At 41.7% G+C, this 22253-nt stretch overlaps 1 protein-coding gene across 1 annotated transcript; it reads left to right on the forward strand.

Annotated features, from left to right (window-relative positions):
- The first annotated feature begins 1014 nt into the window (after positions 1-1014).
- LIX1L (limb and CNS expressed 1 like) lies at positions 1015-20260 on the forward strand. Its single transcript, XM_030869275.3, has 6 exons — positions 1015-1393; positions 9880-10043; positions 12538-12678; positions 17015-17110; positions 17421-17498; positions 18053-20260. Exons 1-6 carry the CDS (start codon positions 1102-1104, stop codon positions 18293-18295), a joined length of 1014 nt encoding a protein of 337 aa, XP_030725135.1. The 5' UTR covers positions 1015-1101; the 3' UTR covers positions 18296-20260.
- Positions 20261-22253: the final 1993 nt, after the last annotated feature.

Raw genomic sequence — 22253 nt, forward strand, 5'->3', positions numbered from 1 at the left:
GGTGGAGAGAGAGAGTGAGAGAGGAATCGTATAATCTCGCCTAGGTAAAAATGGTATGATAGTCAACTGACAAACAGTGTGTGTGTGTGTGTGTGTGTGTGTGCGCGTGTGCATGTAAGAGTAATTGGAGGAACCCAGCCTGACAGGTACCTGTGAACGAAGGTACCTGTCTTAATCTGTCCCCCTGGACCTTTCAGCTTGCTGGTTTTCTTCCTATAATCTAACTCTCCCTTGCTCTAATGAGAGGTATGGGAGCAACCCATTCTACTCTTCCTTACTCCCTCCCTCAACCTAGAGTAGGTGAAATCAGAAAATGCCCCAACGATGTGGTATAACGAAAAGATTAAAATATTGGGGATCAGAAGATCTATGTCTGAACCCTCCTTTGCCATCTTCTGGCTATTTAATTTTGGACAATTTATCTAGCCTCTCTGTCAGTTTCTTTATCCGTAAAATAATAAAGTCTAGTTAGTGATTGTGACTATTAATGACAGTGCACTAAAGTACATTGTATAGTGTCTGACAAACAGTAAGTATATGCTCATTAAATGCCAGTATCTTTCCTTGCTTTAGCTCCACCACCAATTGCATGTGATCTTGGACAAGTCACGTCACTTCTCTGAGCCAGTTTCCTCATCTACATCTGTAAAATGAAGTGGTCGGACAAAGGCTCTCTAAGAATCCTCTCACTCTGTCTACAGTTCTCCCCAGCCATGCATCCAGGCTTTTTTTTTTTTTTTTTTTTTGCCTCTAGCCTCGGCCCTGGGGTCTGGCCCGCTTTCTAGTACTCCCCGCAGGACTCCCAAAGACGCGCCCAAGCTAAGCCTCTCCAGTACAGAGGATGTCGCTTTTTCTCTTTGTAATTGGTTGCTCAGAACCTCCGCCCTCCTCAGTAATTTGCCTATGGCGGAGCGGCAGCCGGCCAGCTCCCGCCCCCTCTCTGGTGATTGGCATAGGACCTGGCTCACCCCCGCCCCCGCTTGACTGACGGCTGGGCTCCGGCACCTCCTTCAGTCCCTGGGCGCTCGCTGGCGGGGGAGGCTGGGACCGTTAGCTCGCCAGGCTGGCAGGCTCTGGACCGCTACTCCACTGGCGGCCGGGATGGAGACGTTGCGAGCGCAGCGGCTGCAGCCTGGAGTGGGCACCAGCGGGAGGGGCACTCTGCGAGCGCTTCGGCCCGGAGTGACTGGGGCCGCTGCAGCCACCGCCACACCCCAGGCGGGCCCCCCGCCGGCCCCGCCGCCCCCCGCACCGCCCCCGCCGCCTCTGCTCCTGTCTGGGGCCGCCGGGCTGCCGCTGCCCCCCGGCGCCGCCGGCAGCCCCGCAGTGCTGCGGGAGGCCGTGGAGGCCGTGGTGAGGAGCTTCGCCAAACACACGCAGGGCTATGGCCGAGGTGAGTCTGCGGGGTCTGGCCTCCTGTGGGACACCCTCTCTGTAAGGGAGCTTTGCTCCCACAGTCCTTTGGATCGCTTTTCCTGGCGCAGAGCCTTCACATGCATTTCCTTTTGGGGAGTTTCCTTCTGGGCTACACACACACACACACACACACACACACACTCGCACACGCACAGACGCACACATTCATACACACGTTTAAGCCTCCCACCCCTCCCCTTTATTGAGTTACTACTATGTTCTCCAGGGACCCCTTTTTACAGGTATAACCCTCTTTTCTATCCAACCTTTTCTCCTTTAGAAATGGAATCCCTCCTGTAGCTTAATGCCTTAACATCTCTCTGCCTTTAGTCCCCGTTGTGTGGGATCCTATCCTTTATCTCAGATCCAAGACATTTCTCATCCATATCCTCTCAATCTTTCTTCTGTGATCTCAGCAATTCCTGGGCTCCCTGCTAATTTACTCCATCTCCTTAACCTTGACTTTTAAATTCTTTTCTTACTTATGTCACTCTGAGATTTCCAGTGCAACTTCAGATTTGCTGGGGAATTAGGCAGTGCTTTCACAAGTTCGCTATAATTGTGCCTTTAAATCTGGACCCATACCATTGAGCCCACACCAGCTTCCTGTGACTTAATACCTCTTTAGTGTCTTTTTAAGTATGGAACCTCACGACTCCAGCCTCTCTGTCTGGCTGGCTCTGTTTTCCTGGCCCTTGCCCAGGAACTGAGGATAAATCCCAGGCCTTGGCTCTCTCAATGTTAAATTCAGTGGAAATGAGCCAGGCAGAAACCCTATTTCCATTAGAAATCTTCATCTTAAAGATGTCTAATTTCCAGGGTTTCTGAAAAGGGGGATGTGAGAATTTTCTTTGTTGTTTTTGTTTAACCAGTGCAGAATTTCCTGAGTTTGAGTTCCAGATTTATAGTGTAACAAGAAATATATAGTGAGCGGTGTGGGATACAGCATTCAGGTCTGGAATTTCTGAGACATCACTTCTCTCTGCTTGGCTAGGTCCTGCCTGACCTGGAAGTGACTATCTTTAATTTTCTAGTTTAACATTAATACAGAGAAAGGTTGTGGGGCTTTCTCTGTAGATAGTAATGACTTTTTTTTTTTTTCCTCCCTGAGAAAGTGCAGTGAAAAGAGCACACACACAGACTTTGGAGTAAGACTAGTCTGGATTAAATCCCAGATTAAATCTCTGTCACTTGCCAGCTGTGTCTCTGTGGAAGCAACTTAACCTCGCTGAGCTTCAGTTTCCCAAGAATTATGATGTGGACTAAATGAGATATTGCACCTGACACATAATGGGTACTTTAAAAAATGACAAATATTCTCTCAAATTTATTGGTTCATATTTCTTTGGGAAGAACACATCATTTTCTCTCATTGTTAAATCCAAACAGTGTAAAACCAATGGTGCCTATGAAAACAGATTTTTAGATCCATTTTGCTTTATATGCGCAATGATACATTTCCCATCAGTTTCCCTTTGTTCTTCAGCATTTTGAACTCCTACCACGGGGGCAGGCACTCTGCTAGGTGCTGGGAATGCAAATGCACATGATCCTGAAATTCATCATGAGGGAATATAATTGTTTTTCTAGTTTAATTCCTAGACTTAATAGAGCAATGTAATGGAATTGCCATTAGCTATTGTCCTGTTGCTTCAGGTCTCTTTTAAGTCGGGACCAAGGGAAGGTCTTTGCCTCTGGGCATAGGAGTAGCCAGGAGTGGGCGCCCTAAATCTGAAGCCACCTTCTTAGAAACTTATAGGTGTTTATTAAAATTGTAGAGGAGTGGCAGTTTTCTTCTCTGGGTTACCTGGAGAGACTCTTGTCTAAACTGAGCATCCTGTAAAACCTTTTTCATTTCCTTAGAAAGGATGAGGGAACAAGGGGATTGTACTGACCAAGAGCAATCAGTCAGGATTCAGACTCTCCCGCAATTCTCCCCTCCAACCTCCCTACCTCCCACCACAGTCCTTCTCATTATTCTTGAGTTTCTCATTTCCAGTCTGGGTGTCCAGCCAGTACTTTGGGAAAGTTTGGCAGATAGTTTAGCTTCAGGCAAGCGGAATCTCTGCTGATTTGGCTCAGAAGTCCTTCACCACATGGAATCACTTATTCTGCTTCAATTAATAGGTAAAGCTGCCATTGGCATATGTCCACATACCTTTGTGACTGATGGCATGGTATTTGGGGGCTGGCTCTATTCCTCTGAATATAATTTACTTTAGTCATTGCCTAGACCAGTCCTCAATCCAGCAATGCTTTACTGCATCATCTTCAATTCAGATCTTTCATCATCTTCTTCCTGACTGCTCTAAATTTACCTTTGCCAGGCACAGTCTTTAGACCTGACTCATGTAGGATCTCAGCATTTATTTTTTTTAATTCTTCTGTCATTTCACTTGTTTGTCCTATATCTCTCCCCGCAGTCCCTGCCCAAGATACACACCTAGCTCAGTATGCTACAGGATCTTAATCAGTCTATAGGATTTGGAATCAGAGAACCTGGCCCTGTCAAATAATGGCTGTGTGATCTTGGATAAATTACTTTATCTCTCTAGGCCTCATCTGTTCCATTCATTCATTTAACGAATATTTATTAATCACCAGTGGTGAACAAGACAGGTACTCAGTCCCTATCTTCATGGAGCTCACAGTCCACTTTATAGAGCCTCTGTGAGGATTAATGGTGCAATAAAACAGGATAGTACAACAGAAAGAGGGTTGGTTTTGGAGGCAAACAAACCTTGGTTCTAAATCCTGGTTCTGCCACTGTGGCTTGTTCCTTAGCTTGTTCACCATTTGTGCAATAGCTATTATAATACCTATCTTAATAGTTCTGCATGGATTAAATGAGATAATGAATGTAAAGCACACAGCACATAGTACTCAATGAGTGGCTGCTATTATTACGCATGTGGATATGCTTTGATAACTGTGCATTTGATAGGTATTGTTAGCATTACCGTTTCCTTTGCCCCTTTTTCCGCGTGGCATATAGACCCCTTCTTCTAACGGCTGACAGCTGGTAGTCTCTAAGCTGGCACGATTGCCTGAATGACCAAGTCACTTTCCTTGCTCTGTAACTTCTGTGTTGCCCTCTTCAAACCTATCTATTTTAAAATTATTGCTGTCCCTTTATATCACAATATGGTTACATGATTGGAAATTCTGCCCAGCTACTCCACTAGACTGAACAAATGAATCTTGTGTGGTATTTTCTGTTTACAGTTTTTCCTTTCCCTCAGAATCACAGACAGCTTCTTTGTTGTGAGTATGTAGTTAAAATGATTGATCTGAATGTTTCTAATTTTTGGAATGTTGGATTAGACCCTGTATTACTTTCCTGTGGCTGCTGTAACAAATTATCACGAAGTTGGCTTAAAACAACAGAAATTTATTCTCTCACAGTTCTGGAGTCCAGAAGTTCAAAATCAGTATCACCGGGCCAAAGTCAAGGTGTCACAGCAGGTCTGTGCTCCCTCCAGAGGCTCTAGGGGAGAATCTGCTTCCTTGCTTCTTCCAGCTTCTGGGGGCTGCCAGCATTCCTTGGCTTGTGACTGCATCATTCCAATTTCTGCCTCCATGTTCATGCTGCCTTCTCCTCTTCTGTGTTTCATCAAGTCTCCTTCCCTAAGGACACCTGTGATTACATTTAGGGCCCACCAAAAATCCATGATAATTTCCCCATCTCAGATCCCTAACTTAATCACGTCTGCAAAATCATTGTCACATAAGGTAACATTTACAGGTTCCAAGGATTAGGACATGGACATCTTGGCAGGGGGCATTATTCAGCTTACCATAGTCCTCTCCCAAAGTCACATCACTTTTCAATCCTTCCCTTCCATCCCTTCCAGAGACTATGCACTGTGGGCTATTCAGGGATACCTTCTACAAATTGAAACAGGAAATGTCAGATGAAGTATTGTTAACCAGCTTCCCTATCTTCATAATAATGTGAATTAAGCCAGGCCAGACTATTCTCATCATCCTGTATGTTCAGAGAGAACCTTCTCACTCACCTCTCAATTCCATTATCTGTTTATTATCTATTTATCCATGCTGCCCCACTACAAGATTGTATTTATTTTTATAAAATTTTTATTATAGTTTCATGTGGTGTTTTTTTTAATTTTTAAAAAAATGTTTATTTATTTAGCTGTGCTGGGTCTTAGTTGCAGCAAGTGGGATCTTCATTGCAGCATGCAGGCTTTTAGTTGCAGCATGCAGGATCTACTTCCCTGACCAGGGATCAAACCCAGGCCCCCTGCCTTGGGAGCATGGAGTCTTAACCACTAGACCACGAGGGAAGTCCCCATGTGTTGTTTTAATGTTTTTACTCTGGTGGGTATACAATCTGTCTGTCTTGCCTCTTAGACATTCCTCTAATATTTTATCTCCTAAGGAAAAAACAAAAGTATTATCTTTTTTGTTGTTGTTCAACATTATGGTACAAGCACTTAAATATTCCTCACTATCTTGGTCTTTCGTGTCCCTTTCAGCCCAGCATCCATCAGTGACTTCCAAAAATTAATTGTAGCTGTCAGATATGTATGTCTCAGTAATTGCTACCCTCCTACCTCACTGTCCCTTTAACCATCCTTACGTAAACCATTATATCCATGATTCCTCACTGAAAATCTGATCAAAACTATGAGCACCCTCCCTACACCCCCACACACACAAATACTCATACGCACACACACACACAGACACACACACATGCTTAATTTTACTTAGAGTGTTAGGGGACTTGTGAACCCCCACGAAGTTCAGCCATGGACTGGACCTTGGGCCCTGGGTTAAGATTCCCAAATTGGAAAAAACATGGGCATCAGAATTTCTACTTTCATGCCCCACTTCTGCCACAGCTATGTGACCTCAACCAAGTCATTTCTTAGCCTGACTTGGACTAGATAATCTCTAAAGTCCCTTTCAGCTCTAGAAGTGAATGAGTCTTATGAGCATTTTCAAACGTAGATCACAATTCATTGCTTTTTTCCTGATCACTTTGCCCAGTTTCTCATTTCATGCTCACATTTCTGAAATAAGACTCCCTGTTTCATTTGGCTTTGAGTAATCATTAAAAAATAGTCCTGTACTCTGTGCCAAAAGGGATTTAACTGGACATGGAATGGACATATGCTTTTTAATAGGACCTTCCCCATTATAGCAGTCTCCTCCCCTTCCTCTTTATTTCAATATTCTCCCTGTTGTTTGCATGTCAGGAGAGCTGTCACCCAGCACATTGTGCTAAATTGTCTCAAAGAGGGAACTGGGCCTGAAAAGAGCTCAATGAAAAGAACAAGAGTGGCTAAGCTTTCTGGGCAGCAGTGACCTCTGAAGAGCCTCTGCTAAAACCAAGGGTGGGAAAAAGAGAGTTTTCTTTTCATGCTGTCTTTTAATGGAAGAATGAATATTTTAAAAAGTCAGTTAAATGTAGAGTATTAGTAAAGAGCTTATGCTGCTTTTCAAACCCTGGCTGGTACATGGAGTGCTTGCTTCAGTTGCAGAGCAGGTAAGATAAGTTATTATTGCCCACTAGCTTTTGAACACCTTCCTGGCAGGGAATGTATGTTATTCATCTTTGCATCTCTAACGCCTAGAATAGAGCTATGCACCTATTAAGTGCTCAAATTTTTGTTTAATGTGTGTGTGGCAGCCATGAAAACGTGTTTAATATCTCCAGCTGCCGGGAGCATAATTGACTGACAGCCTTAAACTGCTGTTCCCTCTGAGTTCATCACCACATTTGCACTGAGGCCACACATCCTGCAGGCTGCTCCCAGTCAATGACTGAGCACAGCAGGGGTCCTAACTCAGGCACATCCTAGTGAGATGTGGGATTCCTTTGGCTTGAGGACTTCCTACTGGCCTGGCCAAGCCTTTCTTGGAACGGTGCTGCAGTCTGAGACTTTCTCCTTCCACAGGTGTCAGACCTAGAACATGGTCTGAAGGCTCTCCCTTCTCCTGCTTCCTCCCCAGTAAATCTCTTGCCTGTCTGTCCCATCTTGGTGTCTTCTCCTTGTCAGATCTTAACTAATGTAATACAATAGAATTAATGAGTCCTTGTTGTAACTAAGAGTAGAGAGTGGTCATGTTGGATGATATTGGAGAATGCGTGTGATGAATTTTTATTACGAGGCTTTAGTTAAAGCCATTTGAAATGTTTGGAACCTTAGAGTCAAAAGAGATCCTTTCTAGGCCTTCCCTGGTGGCGCAGTGGTTGAGAATCTGCCTGCCAATGCAGGGGACACGGGTTTGAGCCCTGGTCTGGGAAGATCCCCCATGCCACGGAGCAACTAGGCCCGTGAGCCACAATTACTGAGCCTGCGCGTCTGGAGCCTGTGCTCCGTGACAAGAGAGGCTGCCATAGTGAGAGACCCGCGCGTGTAGAGTGGCCCCTGCTTGCTGCAACTGGAGAAAGCCCTCGCACAGGAACGAGGACCCAATACAGCCATAAATAAATAAATAAAATTAAAAAAAAAAGATCCTTTCCAAAAACAAACTGATTTTATCCCTCCTTCCATTTAAAACTCTTCAAGAGATTTCCATTGCTCCTAGGATAAAGCCACTATTCTAACATGACCCACCAGGTCTGACCTGATCTGGTCCCTGCTTTTTTGTGTGTGTGTGTGTGCAACCTCACCTTGCATTTATACTACCCCTCACTCTCTCTTTTCTGGCCACACTAGTCCCTTTATTCACCATATTTCCTGCTATTGCAGAGCCATCGTACATGCTATTCCTTCTGCTCAGAGCACTATTCTCTCACCTTTTTGCCTAGGGAATTCATACTTATATCTGAGCTTAAATATTACCTTGTCAGGGTAGCTTTCTTTGACCTTCTTAATTAGTCAGATGCTCCTACATTTACCACCATTTACCACTCCTTTATAGCATTTATCACTGTTGCAATTTTTCATTTGTAAAAATTGTATGGTGTATGTGTATGGTTTTGCTCACTATTGTAACAGCCTAGCACCCAGCACACAGTCTAGCACAGAGTAGGTACTCAATACATATTTGTGGAATAATTGAATCCAAGTATTGAGGGATGAAGGGAACTGTTCTGGAATTTCTGGAATACAGTGTCAAGTCTGGAGTTTGATTTTACCCTATATACAACTAATAACATAGCCGGTTACTGTTTCATGGATGCTGGCAGAAGTCAAGAGACTTCTGGGTCAGAGACAGAGGACTTTATTACTCATAGAACAGCAAGTAGCATGAGCATCCTGTTTGCTTGCATTGGTTTCCCCTGTCTCCCAAGTCTGATGTGGAGGGCTCAGGTGGATGCTTACAGGCCATGGGTTGCATTACAGGAGAGGAACACTGAGCTTGGGGAACCTGCCATTTTATAGCAAACAGTAAGCAAGCTTGTTCTTTGTCCCAGAGGGAGATATTACTTCATCCCTCAAGGTTTCTTGCTGCAAATTAAATCCTGAGAAAGGGCCCAAGTAAGGAGCAGTCAGGGCCTTGAAATCTTGGCATACCTAGCAAGATGGAAAGTAGTGCAGGAGACCTGTGGAGGAGTGTTTCCCAATATACAGTCCTTCCAAAGATCATTTATGCCTAGGGAAAGCCTCAGAATTCATTCCCTTCCTCCCTTCCCTCCTTCCTTCCTTCCTTTCTTTCTTTTTTTCTTTCTTTCTTTCTTTCTTTCTCTCTCTCTTCTCTCTCTTTCTCTCTCTCTGTCTGTCTCTGTCTCTCTGTCTCTCTCTCTCATATATATATAGTATACACATAGTATTCCAGAATGGAAAAGGAATCTATTCATGGGTTTGCTCACCAGAAGCACAGCCTTGAAAATGGCTAATAGGGCCATATTTCCTTGAGTGACAGTATTATATAATTGACTCTGGAACATTGACTCTGGAACCAAGACTGCCTGGGTTTGAGTTCTTGCTCTTCTGCTTTCTAGCTGTTATATCCTTGGGCAAGTTATTTAACCTCCCTATGTCTCATTTCCCTCATCTGTAAAATGGGGAAAATAAAAGTACCTGCCTCATAAGATTGTTGTGATTAAATAGGTAAAACGCTTGGAGAAAATGTGACATACAGTAAGTGTTCAGTAAATGTTAGCACTTATGATCATGGTGGTTATTACTCTTCTAGGCCAGCTGACCAATTGTGGAATAATCTACTTCATCAGTCAGTGATAATGGTATGCTGACCTTGGAAACTCTGGCCTCCAATATTTATGCTATTCTTCTTTGGTGTCTAGGACTAATCAAATGTGAACTAGGGAAGTAGCGGAGGAGGGCAGGCATACTCTGGTCTTCCTATGCAAATGGACTTAATCACAGCATAGGCTTATTAATTAAAATGCTTTTAAATGGTAATAGGTAGGGAGCTAAGGGGGCTAGATTCTTAATGTAAGTACAGGTTACAGATACTGCATTGAGGCAGAGCACTGCTTGGAAGCGTTCTTACTGCTGAACTTAACTACTTCTCTTTTTGCAGTGAATGTGGTGGAGGCACTTCAGGAATTCTGGCAGATGAAACAGTCCCGTGGGGCTGACTTGAAGAATGGGGCTCTCGTGGTTTATGAGATGGTTCCCTCCAACAGCCCTCCCTATGTCTGCTATGTCACCCTGCCTGGGGGAAGTTGCTTTGGGAGTTTCCAGGTAAGAGTTCTGAGGCAGCAGTAGCAAAGATAAACGCTTAGGTGCTACTAATGTCTTTCTCTATCACTTTGGCCATTAAATCTCTATCCAAAGTCACATATTTGAGGACTTGGACCAATTCTGGGCAAATCATTCTGATAAGCATCTGAGGCTCATTTGAGCAGAAAAAACCTCAGTAGCATGCTTTTCTTTTAACCATACTCAAATTCAAAGTGGGTTTGAGTTTTTGAAGGCTGAAAGAAAAGCAGACTACTAGCATCTAACTCACGTTCTAATCTGGCTTTCCAACTTCCTGCTATCTCTTTTTCAGGATGTAGAATAATACTCATTGCCCCCGGTACTTTTTCTTATCACTATCACTAAGGAAAGCAATGTTTGAGGACTCTAAGAGATCAAAGGAGAGGGACTATATATGGTGGAAATAGTACTCATCTAAGCATTAGGAGATCCAAATTCTTGTTCCCCTGACTGCTAACAGGGCAAGTCGAGTAATTAATCTGGGCCTCAGTTTCCCCATCTATAATATGAAGGAGATAGATTAGATTATTTCTAACCAGTATTTCTGGTACTAGCATTCTACAGTTATATGAAAGTCCTGTAGTATATGATGATGAAAAGCGCTGATGCTATTACAGGGTAACGAGAAATTTGACTAGTGTGAATATTATCATCAAAGATGGATTTTTCACATTGCAGATAGGAAGGTAGCCTCCTGAAATGTCCACTTAGAGCCTGAGTAGGAATTTAGAGAAGAGACTAGACACTTTTGTTCTGTTTTCTGTATGGTTTGTATAACCCTTAGACAAAGTTATACCCTCTGCTCTGTGCTTCCATAGTGCCTTGGACTTCCCCTATCATATCATTTATCAAAACATATCATAATTGACTGTTTCTCTCTCCTAGTGGACTATGCTCCACGGAGGCAGAGGTAGTGTCTGTCTTCTTTCTTGTTCAGTTTTAAATCTCTACCATCAAACTCAGTGCCCAGCAGAGAACAGACACTTAATAAATCTGTTGCATGAAGGAGTGCCATTGTAGCTCAGTTCCTGCCTCAAACGGAAACAGACCTAAGGAAGCTTCATTTCAAATCAGGTGACTAAATTTTTCTCTCAGAACCCCAGCCATTTCGGAGAAATAAACATATGCCCAAGATGACTAATGTTTATCTTTTGCTACTAGAAAATAAGACCTTTCCTTCCTTTTCCCACCTCACCATACTGTTGATTAAAGATTTAATAATTTTATGGGGATGCCCCAAACTGGACCATCAGAGTAATTTGATTTCTGTTATTTCCTGAAAGAGTAGAATTATCTATCTTGGCCCCTTTTAGCTTATATCTTTTATATCCACTTTGGCAGGTGAAATTTCTCCTGGTGGTTTTCTTCATAGATGACTTTTCAGAAAGAGCACTATATAGTAGAAAGAGTAGCAGGCTAATAAATAGTGAGAGAAGTGGAAACAGAGAAACTGAATAAGCAAGAAGACAGGATTAATGCACAAAACTCCATATGTTGTTTCAGAGAGACCTGTCAGCTAAAGGAAACTGGGAATTACTGATATTAAGGATGGTTAAGTAGCAAACATAACCTGGTCTACTTTTTAAAACTATAACATCACTTTCTTCCTTTTCTCTCATCCTAATCACAAGTGACAGAGGGCACAGAGGCCTTTGAGGCAGCCAGTGAAGATGAATTATAAAGGTGGCTAGGGATCTGAAGTTGAGTGATTTAAGACTTTTGAAAATCAGGCTTGTTCTATGATACTACATATGTTGGAAACAATGTAAAAACATGAATTAATTTAAAAATTTTTCTTGTTTTCCTCGGGTCAGCTTTCCTTTCCCTAGCCACCTCTCTTCTCTTTGCTTCTACTGGGAGCGGGTGGGGGAAGACTATAAAATCCTTCCTCAGACCTTAGACTCTGTTCAGGGATAGCTCCGTAGCCCACTACATTATTGGGGAAACTGCCTGCACATAGCTAAAAGAAAAGTCCAAGAATCCCAAATGGGTGCTTCTGATAGAGACTAGAGGGCTCCTCTGCAGAAGCAGCTTAGACATAGCTTTGTTCTAATCTTAGGTTATCTAGAGGGATGAAAAAATTCTTGCCTGTCTGCAGAATAAGAGAACAAGATACAGATTTCTAATAGACTGGCCAGAATCTGGCTTTTGGGTAATTAATTCTCTTGACAGTTTAAACAGGGGTATTTTTCATATCCAGTGATTATATGCTGACCTCAGCAGTCTTCTTCATCCTGCATTCAATTTGGTATGAGCTACAGCTGTCTCCAGTTCCTTAATGACTTCAGGATGTTGAATCAAATTTATGTTTCCAAATGCCCCAACCATTTTACAATAAAAACTTTGGAGGGTGTGTTGAACAAACTGATTTCGCCAAAGAGTATCCAAGTGTCTTCTATCCCAAGTGTTTCCCTCCCACTTTTCCTTCCTCTCTCAGATACACATGCGCACATATTTTCTCTGTCTCCCTGCCTAGTTTTGCCCCACAAAAGCTGAAGCCCGGCGGAGTGCTGCAAAGATTGCGCTAATGAACTCTGTGTTTAATGAACATCCTTCCCGAAGAATCACTGATGAGTTCATTGAGAAGAGTGTCTCTGAGGCCCTGGCATCTTTCAATGTAAGTTACTTGGAGTTGGAAGGGAGGAGAGTGGGGGATGGGAGAATTGGCTGATTGGGAAATCTTGTATATTCCCGGGAAACAGAGCATGAATTCTTGGTTTTCTTTCCTGTCTGCATTTCTGTTCTTTCTGTTTATTTTCTGTCAGTCTTTTGTATTATATGCTCCACATGTCTCAGTCTCTAATTCTATGTGTGTTTTTGTTTTTGTTATTTTGTCTCTTTGGTATCTAGAAACCTTTACTTCAAGATTTATGGAAGTTTAGAGGTATTACAAAATAAAAATTGAGCTTGAATTTCACTTTTCCCAATTTTGGTTTAAGACCTTAGTCCCTTCTTCCTTCACTGTTCTTTTTTTTATGATTGTTTTTATTGTCACTTTGTTTCCTGCCTCCATTACTTCATCATATTAATGAAGAACACTTTATAATACAAGGTCTTGTCTTTTTACCTGTCTAGGAATGGGGAGTGTAATTTATTTACTCCCTTTAAAAAGAACATCTGTTCTTTAAATGATAATGATAATGATGATAACCATAGCTAATCCTAACTGAGTATTTATTTTGTGCCAGGGACTCTTTGAGGGGATTTATATGTATTTTATCTCATTTGATCTTCACAACAATCCTATGAGGTATGAGTACTATTATTACCCCTATTTTACAGATGAGGAAACTAAAAACACAGAAGTGAAGTTTTGCCTAAAATAATATAGCTTGTAAATGGTAGAGCCAAGACTAGAACCCAAGTCAACTTACAGACTTTTCTAGCTTAGAGGTACATCTTAGAAATTAGCACTGCCTTCTTCCTCCCTCTGCACAAGATCATTGATAGGGAGATAAAGTCAGATCAATTTTCTGTTTATGTTTTCTTTGCATTTATGATGTAATTACATATACTAACTCCTTCAGTTATCTGTTTTGTAGATTAGTATTGAACACTCTGAATCATAATCCCTCTGTAGCCTAGGACCCGTCTGTTTTTCTCCTATTACTTTTTGCCCCAGTCAGCAGTATCTGCAAGGAATAAAAACATTTTTATATTAATCAAATCAGTTAAAATTAAGAAAGCACATTTTTCACTCTTAAGTCACCTAGTGTATTATAAAATGAAACATTAGATTGGATTATAGAAAGCAGTGGTTATGAGCATGGGCTCTGAATTCATCGTTTTGAAATTATGGTTCTACTTGTTATGTGACTTTGAACAAGATATTTAATCTGTCTTGGTTTCCTCATCTGTAGAATAGGATAACAATTATACCTATCACATAGGATTATTGGATAAAAGAGAATATGTTCCAGCACTTAGTACATGTTATCTGTTTAGGTGCCTTTAGATGCAAGTAATAGAAAATCTCACTTCAAGTTGACTTAATAAATAAAGGAAGGAAATGTATTATCTAACATGATAAGAAGTCTAGAAGTAGGGCAGATTTCAGGGCTAGATAATTCGATGGATCAAGAATGTCATCATCTAGGATGGCAGCCCCAACCTGGACTTCAAGCCTGAAGACCAGTCCCATTTTGACATAAAGGACGAGTTCTGATGTCCCATCTGTAGGAGCACACCCTTGGGAGGGTCTGGCAGGAAGACACTCAGGTGCAAAATCTCCTGCAAAATTGGCTGCCTGGGCCTCTGGTCACTGGATCTGAATAAAGCAGACATTTAACCTGGGGGAAAAAAAAAGAATGTCATCATCTACTGGCCCAAATTCTTTCCATTTCTCAACTCAGCCATCCTCTAGATATTGGCTTTGCCCTTGGGCTGACTCCCCTCAGGGTACAAGACAGCTACAGAGTTCCAGTTGTTAAATACTGACAAAACTAAACTCAGAGACAGAAAGAGACCATCTTTTCTCGTGTCTCTTTAGTAGTAAGGAATCTTTTCCCAGAAGCTCTCCAGCAGAACTCCCCTCTACCACCCAATGCCCAGAATTCCCACCTTAAAACCAGTCACAGGCAAAAGGGATTAGGATTTACCCACTGGAGTTAGGATAAAATCACTCTTCTCTGAGGCAATTGGGAGATGTATAGGCACTAGAATAAGATTAAGGTTCTTTAGTAAGGAAGAAGGAAATAGATATTGGATAGGTCACCAGCAGTGTCTGCTACAAAGTGTTTAAGAAATGTAAACTATTATTCTTCTCATGCCAGTATTCTTTTTTGATTAACCCCCCAAATTGAGAACTTAATGGATTTCTCATTAATATCCCAATGGAATTCCCATACTCCAGAATAGCAATTTTCATTTGGTCTTAGCCATGGGCAAAGAGTGATGTCCACATTCTTTGCTTTTAGCTTTTGTCCTTCAAAAGTCCTGAATCTGATACTATATTATGTCTTTTGACAAATCACCTAGCCTCTGTGGGTCTGAGTTTCCTCATTTGTAAAATAAGTAGGTTAAATTAAAATTAACTCTAATTCCTTTCCAATTATATTCTAATGTTCCTACCACTAATCAAGTATTCTGTGATTAAATGTTTATTGAATAGATGGAGCTCATATATCACCTTGTTAGGTGTAGAAGTGTCATATGTGGTGGAACTTGCCAATGGTGGGTCATTCCACACTGGTGTACTCCAAATAGGTTACAGATGTGCCATGATATTGATCCCCTCAACTCTCAGGGGAATTGAACAAGGCCTAGGGCGGATGGACTCCTCTGCCCCACAGCCTCTGCTGGCAGCTGCTCTGCCAGCAGCCTTCTCTGTATATCCCAGTTGGCTGTACAGATAGGGTCATTATTTTCTTTGGGCCATATCATGGAAAAGTTTGGAGGTACTGAATAAGGTATCGCATTGAACTATTAAAGATAAAAATGAAAACTATTGCTTGCTTTAAAGTCCTAAATCCTCATGGTGAAAATTACCACCATTTTCCTTCCTGCCTCTAGATTTTCACTTCTAAATACACATTTTGTGATCTTTGCTTCACCAGAAAGATTAACTACATGTGGCATGATTGTTTCTCATGAGCCACAAAACAAGTGGTTGATTTTGAGTAGTTCTGACTTCTTGTTAATTCTAGCACAGTGAAAGCAAATAATAATAATAAACTAGCACTTATGGTATACTTACTAAGTGCCTGGCATTATTTTAGGTGTGATACATGTACAGTACAGTTCCATTCTAGCCAGTGTGGAACTGGCTAGAAAGAGCAGGAAACCTCTCAGGAAGCAGGAGGAGAAAGTTGGATCCCTGTGTTCCCAGTAGTCTCCTGGCCTTATTCTTCTAGATCAGGTTGACAAAAGGGTCACTAGTAAACCAGGAGATGCCCTTATTTTGGGAGTCCCTGCAAGACCTAGGATCTGGAATTATCTCCAGTAACATGAAACCACCACCAAATAGCACAAACCAGAGCCAGTACCTGAATGGATTTGGATTGTGTAACTGGACACAGGTCCAGTACAATAATGCACCCAAATTGTATGATTGGAATTGTTAGACTGCATTTATCTCTTTTTAAGTTTAAATTTAAAAACTCTTTAATTCTTAAAACAATCCTGTAAGGTAGATCTATGATTGTTCTCATTTTACAGTTAAGGTAGCTGAGGAACAGAGAGGTTAAATAACTTCACCAAGGCCGCAAGACTAGTAGGAGCTCTAGTCCACGCTCTTAACTTCTATACTGTATTGTTTTTTTGTACACACTAGGCTTGCAGGTAGGACAATGTATCTTAGTTCTACCCCTGCGGGGTCATGTCGCCAGTAGAAGACACATGAAGCAAATGTCCAGGAGGCCAAACTGCTACCCAGAATTTGCCATGCTTATGACTTTTATTGTTGCCCTTTAAAATGCATTTGTCAATTGTCCTCTAGGCTAGTCCAATCCTGTATGCTGAACTCACTCTGTTATTTTAGCTAAATCAGGACTCTTCTCTATGTTTCAGTGTTCCCCCTTTTGTAAAATAGGGAAAACCAGGTTGACTTTTCTCTGTCACCTAAGTTAAAATGTGTGGTGACTTTGGAGGCCTCTAGGACTGTGCTGACCAGCAGAATAGCCACTAGCCACATATAGCTATTGAGCATTTTAGATGTGGCTAGTATGAATTGAGATGTGCTGTAAGATGAAAGAGATACCAGATTTTGAAAACTTAGTACAAGAAAAAGATGTTTCATTAATAATTTTTATAATGATTATAGTTGAAACAATATTTTGAGTTTATTAGGTTAAATAAAATATGCTATTAAAATTAATATTTATTGTATATTTTTTACTGTAATGTGGCAACTACATTAAACATGTGGCTTACATTATATCCCTCTTGGACAGTGCTCTTTGAGGTGATAATCCTGATTGAAAATCTATTTGTCTTTTCCTTTTCTCTGTTACCAGGGCAACAGGGAAGAAGCTGACAACCCAAATACAGGGATTGGTGCCTTCCGATTCATGTTGGAATCCAACAAGGGCAAGTCAATGTTGGAGTTCCAGGTACTATACTATTCTATCTACTTCCCTGGCTCTAATAACGTGGGTCAGCCTGTATACACACACACACACACACACACACACACACACACGTGCGCGCACCTCCTACTAACACTCAATTGGAAAGGAAGGCAGAAAAGGTTATTAGGATATTTTTCAAAATATAAATATCTTCCTTCCCCCAAAGACGTATCAGAGTTGGTATAAGAGATGCTGCCACAACTACATTTTGTGAAAGTTTCCCCATTTAATTCTGATGCAACCCCCCGATATATATGCCACTGTCCTGGCACTTCATATTTTCTTCCTCCAGGAGCTAATGACAGTTTTTCAACTGCTGCACTGGAATGGCAGCCTTAAGGCCATGAGAGAAAGACAGTGCTCTCGGCAGGTAAGAGTTCCTATGGGTGAGGGGAGTCTGGCAGAAGGACTATTTTTTTTTTAATATTTATTTATTTATTTTGGTTGCACCGGGTCTTAGTTGCGGCACATGGGCTCCTTAGTTGTGGCATGTGAACTCCTAGTTGTGGCATGCGAACTCTTAGTTGCAGCATGCACTTGGGATCTAGTTCCCTGACCAGGGATCGAACCCGGGCCCCCTGCATTGAGAGCACACAGTCTTAACCACTGCGCCACCAGGGAAGTCCCAGAAGGACTATTTGGAGGTGGATGTTGTGTTAGAATAAGCAAGTCTACCAGGTTGTGAATCTTGAAAGCCTTACTTAAAGACTTCATTCCCATAATCTTTCCTTTTAAAATCTTAACTGTGATTCTTTTACCTGCCTTGCTTCTCCCACCAGGAAATTCCCCATAAGAATCTCCTCAAAGGACTCCAGTGCTGACTTCAGTTATGACTCAAAGGCTGAGAGTTCCTAGTCCCAGTTGGGTCAATGTGGTATGAACCTTTACTTTGTCCGTGACTTTGACATTCCTCTCCCCCTCCAGGAAGTGTTGGCTCATTATTCACACCGGGCCCTAGACGATGATATTCGCCACCAAATGGCATTGGACTGGGTGAGCCGGGAGCAGAGTGTGCCAGGAGCGCTGTCTAGAGAGCTGGCCTCTACTGAGAGGGAGCTGGATGAAGCCCGGCTGGCAGGCAAGGAGCTGCGCTTCCACAAGGAGAAGAAAGATATTCTCATGCTGGCTGCTGGGCAGTTGGGCAACATGCATTCTTCCAGTTGCTAGGCATCTACCCACATACTCCCCATCCTCTCCAGGCCCGTTTTTTATATGTCCTTTCTAAGACTTAGTGTGATTTCTGTACATACTTTCTCAGTTTTATACTTTAAAATACATATATATATATATATATATGTATAAATTCTACACCTGGATTCCTATTTGCTGAGAGATCCCTCTTCTTACTTGTAGTTTTTGGATGTAGTTGCTTTTAAAACATCTCCACACCACTTTACAAGAAGAGCAGGCTGTCTTTGGAGCTTTGTTAGCTCTTACACTCCAGTAACTCTGTGTAGTCATTTCAATAGCACAGAGTGATTGACTAATTGTTCATGTCTCCTTCTTTTAAAATAACAGGGAGCTTGAATAAGGACTGTGTGCCTCACCCTCACCCTCATTCCTGCTTTCTCTTGGACCCAACAGGACATGAAAATGAGGACTTCGGCTTTGGTTTCTCTTGAGCTGGGGCTACTTGGTACCAAGTTGTTCCTCCAGTAACTAGATATTTCCTAACCTACACCCCCCGCCTCCACACCACTACCTTACTCCTCCTCTGCCTGCAAATGGTACTTCATTTTGGAGGCTTCCTTACTTTATTATTTGGAAGGAAGTGGAGATCTGGTTTCTTATTTTTAAAATAATTGCTGAGAAACTGCCCAGAAACAAGAGAGGGAGTATAAACACAAGCTGTAGGGGTTTATCACCTACGTTGCTTCTGGGGCATGCATACCATACCATACCATTGTCCAGATTTCCAGTATACTCTACTGAAGGGGTCAGGGCTGAAGTTGCTTACCTTTCAGTATTCTTTTTTTACTCCTCCTCCCCTGCTCACCTAGCTTAGTTAAGCCCTGGCTATAGATCTTCCTGCCTGCAAAGATTGGTAGAAGATAAAGCATATTTCCCTCCTTTTTCTCCTCCCATCGTTTTTCTCTTTGGAAGCATTATCTGTCCAATTTGGTGAGGGCTATGTTCCTCCTACTCCCACGAAGTGGCTGCTGTTTACGACCTTAGATGTATATACCTTAGATTCACATTTGTTTTCCCTCTTTTCTTTCCTCTTCCTCCACATTGATTATTAGAGCATGAGTTGATCAGAAAAATTAGATGAGACTTTGGCATTATGGCACTTCCTAATTGGAACCATGAGAGACTGCAGGAGGGGAAAGAGAATCAATGATCAGCTACCTGTGTTTTTAATACTATTCTCTTCCCCCACCTCTTTCCTGGGTAAAATAGGAGAGAAATGATCTGGAGTACAGCTAAAGCATTTCCCTTTGGGAGAATTTTTTGTAGGTCTCTCTAAGATATATTTTCTCCTTGTTTCTGTAATCACCTTTATACTATATTATAGCTCAGTGCACTTCCTAAACTGAGTTTGGGAAATTAATGTTCCTGCAATTACATTTTCCATTTAACAATTATACACTTTGCTTTTAGAAATGCGTTAGGAAACAGGCTACAGTTTGCTCTTTTGGATCAGATAGGGGAAAGGTGAAAGTCAGCTTTCTTGCTTTTGAAATCATCTTAGTGACCAGTACATATGGGATCAGAAGCAAGGAATCTAGCAACAATTGCATTAGTGCTTGAAAGGGATTTCCTTGAATTCTCCAAGCTCCATCTCTGTATTCCATGAAGCACATGTAGGGTTGGAGCAGAGGCTCCTACATTAAACAATAGGTGTGTCTATTCAATTTTTATTGATATTTATAATCCAGATATCATAAACCCTCATTTCTCCTTTGCTCTTTTCTCTGGGAAGTGTTAAGGGGTGTTGAGTTATGGGAAGAACTTGTCTTTGCACCTCCTGGATTATTTTTCTCAAATACCAACCAGTAAGATCCCAAAGAACTTGAGAAAAATTGTTCCCTGATCTGTCTACTTTTGGTGTTAAAGTTTTACTTACCTTTTAGTACTTTCTATGTATTTTATATGTATAATTTTATACAATTAAAAATAGATTTTTGTCTAGTGAGCCAGATTGATTCTTTCTTGAGACCTATGTATCAGAGGAGCTCTAAAATGACCCTTTCTTTTACATATATATGAAAAAAGAACTTTTCTTAGTATTTTTTTGGTGGTAGAAATAAGGTTGTACTGCTGGGGGAAGGCATCTGCCTCTGCTTCTCCAGACATTTGAGGAGCCTGAGTTTTGTTCTTGGCCCTTTCTCCTGAAGCTCTATCCATTCCGCTGGCAGTCGCACCCACTATCATACAATGCTCAAAACTATTCCTCTCACCCCAAACTGTTATTTTTCATTTGCGGTACGCGGGCCTCTCACTGTCGTGGCCTCTCCCGTTGCGGAGCACAGGCTCCGGACGCACAGGCTCAGCGGCCATGGCTCACAGGCCCAGCCGCTCCGCAGCACGTGGGATCTTCCCGGACCGGGGCACGAACCCGTGTCGCCTGCATTGGCAGGTGGACTCTCAACCACTGCGCCACCAGGGAAGCCCCCCAAACTGTTGAGCTTTTACATCTATATTTCCACATATTGGACATTACCACCTGAATGACACAAGCTCTTTGAACTTACATATCTAAAATAAACCATTTCTCCATACGTGCTCCTCTGACTCCCCAGATCTGCTATAGAAATTATTATCTGCCCAGCTACCTAAGCTAGAACCGCAGATCCATCCTCAATGCCTCCCTATTATCACCTAATCAGTCACTCACTGTTGAGTTTACTTTCGGTACAAACTTCCCAATCTGTTTTGTCCATATCTACTGTCTTAGTTCAGTCCTTTATCATCTCGGGGCTGGACCACTGCAGTAGCTTCCTAATTAGTCTCTAACTTCGTTCTTAACATCCTCCACACTACTATCAGATTTCTTTCTAAAATACTTATGACTGTACCACTCCCTTGCTTAAACCATCACTTAGCTATCTGTACCTTTAGCGGCACTTCCCAAATTTTATATGTGAACCCTTGGTATTATCTGAGAAGATTTTAGGTGGTACATGGCCAAACATTTTTCATTTTTACTAGTTATGCTTTTAGCTGAATTTGTAATAGAAAAATATGTTTTCCATTTATGACAGTGATATTTAAATTTAGTGTAAGTTTGTTTAAAACGCCAGTCTATTTAAGGAAAAAACACAAATTGAAAATAGTATGGGGGCTATTTGCAAATGTTAAAAATTATGAATACTAAAATATTGAATTAGAAAAATTTCTTGCCTATAGGATAAGTTCCAAATCCTTAGCATGACATACAGTTTGGCCCTAAACTATATTTCCAGCTTTATTTCCTGATTACACAGCATCAGGCATACGGAATTTCTTGCCATTCTGATATTCATTCAATAATATTTACCAAGTGTCTACTATGAACCAGGCACTGGTCTAAACTTTGAGGATATAGTTGTACATAAGAATCTCTGCCATAAGGATTACATTCTAAGGGGAAAAACAGACGATAAACAAGTTAGAAAGTAAAAAAGGTAATTAAAGATTTGGATTTAAGTTCTGTGAAGGAAATAAGAATGAAAGATAGAGTAGAGAAGACCCCTCTGGGTGACAGTAGTATCTCAGGGAGACCTACAGGACAGGGTTGAACTAGCCATGTGAAAAGCTGGAGCAAGAACATCAGGGACAGAGAGTTACAAAAAGTCCAGAGATGGGAAAGAGTAGAACATAGTTGAGGGAAAGTATAGGGAGAGCTTAATGGGTGAAAGGGAAGAATGGTGGTGGAAGAGTTTGGAGACATAGGCAGAGCAGGCTGTGTGAGTCTGAACTTTATTCTAAGTGCAAAAATAAGTCAAGTAAGGGTTTTTAGTAGAGATGTGACCAACTGATTTTTTAAAAGATCACACTACATATTGCAGAGAATGGATTAGTGTATCTTAGTCTCAATACAACTCCTTTGCCTGGAAAAGTACCCAGACTTAAAGGCCAAGTTTAAATGGAAGCCCTCCCTTAAATGCACTCTTACTTCCCATCCTATTAGAAACTTTCTTTT

This window comes from Globicephala melas, chromosome 1 (genome assembly GCF_963455315.2).
Source record: "Globicephala melas chromosome 1, mGloMel1.2, whole genome shotgun sequence".
NCBI lineage: Eukaryota > Metazoa > Chordata > Mammalia > Artiodactyla > Delphinidae > Globicephala > Globicephala melas.

Bases quoted from the DNA above. Each gene is read 5' to 3' on its own strand.
- LIX1L (XM_030869275.3), top strand. From the start codon at position 1,102: ATGGAGACGTTGCGAGCGCAGCGGCTGCAGCCTGGAGTGGGCACCAGC. The intron at 1,394-9,879 runs GTGAGTCTGCGG...CTCTTTTTGCAG, and splicing joins CACGCAGGGCTATGGCCGAG to TGAATGTGGTGGAGGCACTT. The intron at 12,679-17,014 runs GTAAGTTACTTG...CTCTGTTACCAG, and splicing joins AGGCCCTGGCATCTTTCAAT to GGCAACAGGGAAGAAGCTGA.